Consider the following 9296-nt stretch of genomic DNA (forward strand, 5'->3'; position numbering starts at 1 on the left):
AACGTCCAGTCACCTGTGTAAATGATGATTCAGTTTCTATATTATCATAAACTTATTTTACGCTTTACTTCCGAAGAACGAAAAAAAACCCCCAACAACATCCATATCAAAAAGTCACGTGACGATCTCAATTCTTTCTTTGTGAAACTTTCCGTGTCCTAGTAAGTCAGGAATCTGATGTTCAGTAGTTGTCGTTTGTTGATGTGGTTCATAAGTGTTTCTCGTTTCTCGTTTTTTATATAGATTAGACCGTTGGTTTTCCCGTTTGAATGGTTTTACACTAGTAATTTTTGGGACCCTTTATAGCTTGCTGTTCGGTATGAGCCAAGGTTCCGTGTTGAAGACCGTACTTTGACCTATAATGGTTTACTTTTATAAATTTTGACTTGGATGGAGAGTTGTCTCATTGGCACTCATACCACATCTTCTTATATCTATCTAATAATAAAATTAAATGTACGGTTAAAGTCAACGACTGCAACCAAAAGACTAAAAACTTAAAAAGGACAAAACAAGACCTCCACAATAGACAATTGTCAGTACAATATATCCAGCTTATCTATGCTATTTAGCAAATTATAAATATTTGTTTTCTATATTTTTATTTTATCTAACATAGTGTAACACAATTAATACAAATTAAAGTAATAAAACTGTTGTTCAAACAATAAATATATGGTCAACCAGCGTTAATATTGCACTCTTCTGGATATTTTAAATAATGTCTGTCTGTCTTTCTCTTTAGTAGCCTGGAAAAAACCATATAATATCTACACATAAGAGAACAGCACGCATGTTTTAATCAATTAAACTTATAGTTTTGAATGATGTACAAATAAAATACAGTTTAACAATTATTTTTTTTTCATAATGGAATTCAGTGTAGTTTGTATGGACAGTGTATAATAAATCGGCTTTAACAACAACAGATATTCATTCTAGTCTGTAAATCTCTCTACCATACGTTTGTAAGCAGTATTTATTCATTGAACATAGAATTTAGATGAAAATATTGTGAGCGATTAAAGCAGTCTAACTCAAATGAATAGAATTTTTTGAAAGATATATGTCATGTATGTAGAATGCAGCTTTAATATTTTCCATATTTAATTCATCAACAAGAGGAAAGTCACAGATTAAACCAAGCTTTGCACTTATAAATCATATTTAACTTTTTAATCCTCGATCAACGTCGACCGCCGGCAACTATATATTAAATGCATATTATCTATGATAACATATTTATGTGAAAATTGGTTATCATCTTTTCTACAACCGTCAAAATATGGCGTTTTTACATTGCAGCTAAAAACAGAAAATCTTATCTTCCCGACGATGGTTTTTATTATAGTGTCACTTTGACGTTTTCTTTATAATTTTTATTCAAAGTGTCACTTTTACGTTTTCTTTATGTTACTAGACTGAAAAAAAAAACACTGTATAGGGATTTCTTTTTAATTTGAGGTATTATATATATGTTTATACGTTTTTTTTTTTTATCTCAACTCAGGAAACAGACGTTTAGAGCCCAAGGGTACAGAAAATACTTGTCACTCGTTCTTTGGATATTATATTACATAATATTTGCGTATATGACATTCGAACTAATCAACCTGCTAATTTACATGGTGTGCCTAGTGTCTCTCGTGTCATATAAAAAATGAAACATTGAATGGATTTTAATAGATTTTACCAAACCGAATTAACTGCATTATTATGTTAAATGTAAACAATTAAACTAGCTATGAACCCGATGCACGATGCAATATGGAGTATGTATAATATTTTGTACGCATGTTTTTAACTTCTCTGTAACCTTTGCACTTCCATGGTTTTATCCAATAGGAGCAGGGGCGGATCCAGGATTTTAGGTTAGTGGAGGCGCAAACTTAAATTTTCGGCGAGCGGAGCCAGGCGAAAATTTGTTTGAGGTAAAATTATCGAAATATTCTTTATTAAGCTGAGGACAACCCATGCTTTGCAAATTTTAGGGGGGGACGCAAGCCCGCCACGCCCCGCCTAAATCCGCCCCTGAGGAGTGCAGCACATCGATGCAAAAAAAAAAAAAAAAAAAAAAAAAAAAAAAAAAACAATTGACAACAAGTTGTCAACATACTGTACCCAATTTATCGTTGTAAAGGAGTTGTTACAAAATAAACATACAGTATCGTCTTCATTTGATAACAAAACAAACGTTATCTTTAAATGAAAATATCTTCATGCATATTATCAAGGAATGAATTAATAATTCAGTTTATTCTATGCTATTCAATTTTATTTTATATGTTATTCATGTATTTTATGTACTAAACAGTGTAAAGCCTAACTTGAGCGACTAGTTAATTGTTAATTACTTGTCTGCTGATAAGTGAAACCCTTACATTTTGTGCTGCATGATTTTTAATATATCAGTAAAGGTAATACTATTACTTACCATTCCATGTGCTATAGCCAGAGTTATGACGTCTCCATCCATCAAATCTTCCCAATCTTTGATTTGTTCTGCCCCAATTGTTACTATGGTAAGAATTATGCATGTTGTACCCTAATGCTGCACGTCCTGGAAGAACAAATGTTTTATTATGACCAAGAACTCTAAACCTTTAACTTATCTCAAATGTTATGACATAAAAAGGGTATGCTGAGAATACTATGTAAATATCAGGATACAAAAAAAATTGAAATAAAAGTAACCAAAATAAATATTGTGTATTTGGAATTTTAATATTTAATAAAAATTCTAAATAATTTTGATCCTATTTTATTTATTTTTTCAACATTTTGTGAATATTGTTGATACGGGATATTGTAACATGAATGGTATTTTTTCCTTTGATCTTCAAGTTAGTTAACTTCTGTTATTTTTAGAGTGGTGCGTTAACTGAATGATTTTTTAGTTATTGTACTCTCCAATCTTGGCATTTACCGCTTCTCTTTGGAATAGCAAAGAACGAGAGGAGCTTAAACCAGTGCTCTAACTTCCATCTCAGAAGTTGTTAATGCATAGTCTGGCTCCGCCTCTTTCGAGAAGTAAATAATGAAAGAATAAAACAAAATGTAATAGAAATGACTATACATTTTCATACTGTTTCTTTAGTTGGATACCTGCTTATATCGAGTCAAAATTAATAATATTCTGAAAAATATATGTCACTAGATGTTTATTAATTTTCTCTATTTTATAAAGGTCTATCTCCATCAAATATTTGTCCCTAGACCTAACACGCAATCAACAACCAATGCAATCAATGAACCGATCTTTTTCCAGTTATTGGGAATGGAAGGATAGTATTAATTACCTTCATAATTGGTATTAGAAAACTTTTCCTTTTTATCACAACGTTAAAACTCCTTTGAAACTACAGGTCCTTTTCGGCCCCGTTTGAAGGCAGATAAACATCATATAAAAAAAATTTTGCATCTAGACCCCCTCTTTTCTCCCTCAAGAATTTTCGGGGAGGAAAAAACTATCCAATAACATATAGATCAGATCGAGTCAAAATCCCACGGCAACAATTCTTATACATGTACCTGTATCTGAAATACAAATCCAACAGACATCTGCTGCATGTGTTAATTTTCTGGAAATCAGATAGTATCACGCCACTATTTGATTGACATATATATATATATATATGTTAAAAAGTACAGTAAAGTTTTATTGGTCAGCATTTAACCTTTGACATGTATCATAGTTCATCAATGTTACAAAGGGGCCTCGGTGGCCGAGTGGTCTAAGTAGTCCAACTACTGTACCACTAGCCAGTAAACACTGAGGTTGTGAGTTCGAATTCCGCTCGGGGCAGGTGCACTCGACTCCAATCTTAATTGACTAGGATTGTCAGTTTTCCTACCGAAGGTCGGTGGTTTTTTCAGGGCACTCCGGCTTCCTCCACCAATAAAAACTGATCGCCACGAAATAGCACAATAGTGTTGAAAGTGGTGTTAAACACCAATCAATCAATTAATCAATGTTACAAATCATATAACATATAGCCACGCCTTACTCATTAACATTTTTAATCCACTCAAAGCTACACTTTTCGTGAATTAAATACGTTAATTCATAAAAGGCGTGATATATATATAACTTACAATATGTTCAAAGTCCTTAAGACAGAAGGTCACTTACTGTATCTCCTGTGACTTAGTCCATGTCCTGAGTTCCATCCACCTCTAAGACGTCCGCCTGCTGACCTAAGTAAGTCCCATGAGTTACCGTATGTTGATGGATAGTTGTTGTAGTTATTGTAGCTATGGTAATCTAATCCACATGCCACTGTTACCATAACAACAATGACAACAACCAATGCTTGGGTATTCATGATTTTGCCTATAAAAGAAATCGTATTTGTTTATAAATTTTTTATGATAATTAACAGCTTAATTAGCGACTTTTCGTAAATGACATAATAAAAAATGGTCTTTCCCCATGTGAAATTAAAAAATCGTCTAAAAGAAATAATCCATAATGCTTTTCATCATACAAATGGTAGCATACGCTATAAATTTATTACTTTGGGATACCATACGGCATATTTTGTTAATAGCGAACAAAAAGGTAAATCATGCTACACAGAGGAACAAGTGATCAGTATGCTGGTGTTTCTTATAGACAACATATTTGTTGAATTTGAAGGTAGACTTTTTCAACAAATTGTCGACATTCCATATGGCCTCTCCTTGCCGACCTCTTCTTATTTTCATATGAGTCGGAGTTCCTTCAGACACTTGTCAAAAATAAGAAGATCAAAGTAGCCAGACCATTTAATTTCACATTCAGATATATTGATGATGTTCTTTCCATTAACAATCCAAACTTTTCTAATTGGGTTCCTTTAATATATCCCCCAGAACTAGAAATTAAAGAAACAACAGACACAGCTTCCTCCGCCTCATTTTTAGATTTATACCTCGAATTTGACATACGTGGTCATCTCAGTACCAGAATCTATGACAAACGAGACGATTTTAATTTTGAAATTAGCAATTTCCCCCACCTTAGTAGCAATATACCAACTTCACCTGCATATGGGATATATATTTCCCAACTTATTCGGTATTTAAGAGCTCGCAGCTGCTACTCAGACTTTGTAAAACGTCACCAGTGTTTGAGTAGAAAGTTGCTAAACCAAGGGTATGTCAAAGAACGTCTCGTCCTTTTTCTAAAAAAGTTCATCGGAAGATACCAAGACCTTGTTGATAAATATTCCGTATCGACTTCACAAATAGTACATGATGGTCTTGAAGTATAGATTCCAGGTACTGATGTTGTTTATCATCTTAATAACGTGTAACAGTATTCTTTTATTTGTCTTTATGAATATTACTTTTACTGTTTAGTCTATTTTTGGTGATATCCATTTGACGTGGCTCTGTACTTATACATCCTATCATTGTGTTATTGTACTATAGTAAATTTTTGTATTCTTTGTCTTTCATTTTTGCTAATGTGCTTTGTCTATATGCCCTTTTGTGTTTCTCTGTTATATATTTGTTTGTTTTTATAGTGATTAAGATTATAACACAATGTTGACTGATGTACCCATATATTTGACATTTTACCTATTATGTCTGCAATATAATAAAATTTTATGCGACTGCCATACAAGTGAGAGGTTTAGCTAGCTATAAAACCAGATTAAATCCACCATTTTCTACATAAGTCAGGAATATGACAGTTGTTATCCATTCGTTTGATGTGTTTGAGCTTTTCATTTTGCCATTTGATTACGGACTTTCCGTTTTGAATTTTCCTCGGAGTTCAGTATTTTTGTTATTTTACTTTTTCCTTTATAAGAACTTGACATACTATAGTTTAGCGATGCAAAATGTTATAGAAATTAAAAAAACAAAAAATGTATTGACTACTGGTTTCTACTCATGGATAAACAGTTACCTTGAATTTGACTGGTGTTGAGACTTGTTTGCAAGTTTTGCTTAGATCTGGGGAAATTAGCTTAGTATATATAGTAATTTTCACAAGGAAATAGTAAAAATGAGAAAATATGTCAAACAACACACATTTTTGTCATAGCTATTTATAATGTATTCTATGACGTATTTTCACACAATACACATTTTTGTCATAGCTATTTATAATGTATTCTATGACGTATTTCACACAATACCTTGTTTTAGTTTATGTAGTTGATAACTTAATGCCATTCATGTATTTTGTCATTCCATATAATAACATAAATGTCACTAGGGTAACAAACCATTTGTTGCGGTTAACATCAATAATAAAATCATATCTTGAATTTAGGACAGTATTAATTGTTTACCTGTGTGCGATTTTTCTGAAGAAAAAATATCTATGCATTGGATCCCAATAATACCACAATTAATAGTGGGAATTAAGAAGCCACTATTCTGTCTATGATAATTGATAACTTGCGATAACAAGATCATCTCGAAATAAATTGCTCTAGTAATAAATTAATACTTAGGTACCTCAAACATGAAACCTTAAAACAATAAACTTCGTGTGTATTACATAAGAGGTTTGTTGAGTTTTATAAAAATAATAAAGTGCCACTTAATAAGGTTAAATTACTGCATATTATTCTTTATTCGGTCAAACATATAAGTACATCTCCGAGAACGTGACACAAAACGAAATAGATTACATTTTATCATTATAGTCAATCTCAGAATACTTATGCTAGAAAAATGTCATGATCACATCTACAACGAATAGTAAAATTAAGAAAGTAAGAAGATTCTAAAATAATATAAAAAATTAGAATTTTCAGAATGGAAAGAAAAACTAAGGACCAAAGAAAAACTACCGGGGCATATCAAAATATTGGCAAGAAATCATTGTATTACAATTAAATATCGATCACAAGAGAAAATGTGAAGTAGAACATATATGACCCGAAAATTGTTCGTTCAAAGTTCACATTTAGGATTTTGTGTATTTTTATAATTCATGTTTTTTATTATCATTCCGAGTCGTCATTGGTTTTTAATAATTCAATAGTTCATGTAATAGTTATACACTGAGGGATAGGTGTGTCTGGATAAGAAACCCCGACGGCCGGAGGACGGAGGTGTTTCTTATCCAGACACACCTTATCCCGAAGTGTAAGACTAACTTACACCCGATGTTAAACCCTATATTTGTTTACATTAAATATTAAATGAAAAAGAAGGAATAGCATTTTTTGACAATATCAAACCATGATTAATAAGAATTTTGTGTTTCAATGAAACCCCACTAGTAACCTTACTTTGACGGTCTTCATTCGAACTTTGACAAGTGAGTAGATTTTACAAATGTCAAAGTTGCCGTTTTGCATATTCCCGTTAAATCCATGTGCTAATATGGATCAGCAGGTCAAGGTAGGCCATATCGTGCATTCTAAATACAAATAAAAATACATCATGCTCCTGTATGCAGTTGTCAATATGGACGGGTATGAGACAGACGACATTTTGAGTCGGGCGTTGGATTTGGCAGAAGAGTCTAAAGATAACGCAATATTTATAACCCATAAAGGTAATCATCAATTTATTTTACATGTAAATTACGGTTTTATAAAAAAAAAGCCCCCCCCCCCCCAACCTCTTCTCAACATTAAACAAACAAACATTCATTTCGAACATACTGAGGAATAGGTGTGTCTGGATTAGAAACTGGACGACCGGACACGCTTAACATACAAAAATACAGATTGCATATGTAGGAACCCCCCGTTTTGGGGGCACTCCAAAGGGGGCGGGGGAGGTTTCCGAGCGTTTGAATCCCCCTTTTTTTACGATCATTTCTTTTGAATGGGGACATATGGCTGGAACCCCCCCCCCCCCCCCCCCCCCCCCTTTTTTTTATCCTGCGTTGGCACCCCTTTTTAAAAATGGCTGGATCCGCCCCTTGGTGCCATCATTATCTTCAACAATCCAAACATTAATAAATTTATTCTTATGATTAAGTTTTAGTCCAAATGTACCCTATATGTTTTAATGTATAATTTACATTAAAGTTCTTTTTATGTATGTTTTTTAAGACATTGCCATATGGGATTAAAATTGTAGCTTCAAGCTAAGGAGTATTTAAATGATTTTTTTTTATTCAAAATAGATGCTAAAGATTTTTTTCGCTATTGGAATTTCCTGAAACAACTTGTAGTGAACACTCGTCTATTCGTAATCTCTTATGTTCATGCTATTAAAAAAACCAATTCATATTGTTATGAATAACAATGGACTGTGTTTTCGGGATGTAGAAGTATGGGTTTCCAGAAACCCCGCTCGTCACACCCTGTGGTCAAAATCCATTGTTATTCGTAACAATAGATCTAGTCAATTTACACTTGTTTCAGAAATAGAAACTACAAACATACAAAAATACAGATTGCATATGTAGGAACCCCCCGTTTTGGGGGCACTCCAAAGGGGGCGGGGGAGGTTTCCGAGCGTTGGAATCCCCCTTTTTTACGATCATTTCTTTTGAATGGGGACATATGGCTGGAACCCCCCCCCCCCTTTTTTTTATCCTGCGTTGGCACCCCCTTTTATTCATAACAATATGAATTGGTTTTTTTATCCTGCGTTGGCACCCCCTTTTATTCATAACAATATGAATTGGTTTTTTTAATAGCATGAACATAAGAGATTACGAATAGACGAGTGTTCACTACAAGTTGTTTCAGGAAATTCCAATAGCGAAAAAAATATATTAATAAACATACATAAAAAGAACTTTTATGTAAATTATACATTAAAACTGTGAAGTATAACAAAAGAACTGGGGTGTAATGTATGTTACACTATTCAAAAGTTACTTGTATTTTATACTTAACCATAATCCTTTCATTTAAATTAATTATCAATGATTTATATCCGTCTGTATGATAACAGATTGTGTAACAAAGAATATAGATGAATTGACACTAAGTGATAACTGCCGAAAGTCATTCTTGACAACCTTATACGAAACATGTTTTTAATCCGTAATCCACGCTTTCGGCAAAACGCGAATTTGTATTATTTGATAACAAGATATTTTGATTGGTTCTTTTCCCGCATGTCAATCAGTCTTATAATTTGTATTTTATATTTGTTTTTATGTTTTTATTCAGTTATGTTTTAATGATTGAAATATATGGATGCGAAATAAATATGTAATCTTTCCAGCGACTTGGACTTTATTTAAGATACCGCTACTTTAACCCGAAACTAATTAATATGACAGAGGTGACCAATAACCTGGTCATACATACATGAAACGTTATTTTAAGAATTCTACGCTATAAATGTATATTTTCGTGAAATATTAGAAAGTTCATTAC

General features: G+C 32.7%; 1 protein-coding gene across 1 annotated transcript; it reads right to left on the reverse strand.

Annotated features, from left to right (window-relative positions):
• Positions 1-585: 585 nt before the first annotated feature.
• LOC127736218 (uncharacterized) lies at positions 586-5927 on the reverse strand. The gene is made up of 4 exons (XM_052246801.1): positions 5900-5927; positions 4133-4333; positions 2435-2560; positions 586-749 (listed from the first exon to the last, which is right to left on the reverse strand). The coding sequence occupies exons 2-4, from the start codon at positions 4323-4325 to the stop codon at positions 742-744; spliced, it is 327 nt and encodes a 108-aa protein (XP_052102761.1). The 5' UTR covers positions 4326-4333; positions 5900-5927; the 3' UTR covers positions 586-741.
• Positions 5928-9296: the final 3369 nt, after the last annotated feature.

Source organism: Mytilus californianus, unplaced genomic scaffold (genome assembly GCF_021869535.1).
Source record: "Mytilus californianus isolate M0D057914Y unplaced genomic scaffold, xbMytCali1.0.p SCAF_3, whole genome shotgun sequence".
NCBI lineage: Eukaryota > Metazoa > Mollusca > Bivalvia > Mytilida > Mytilidae > Mytilus > Mytilus californianus.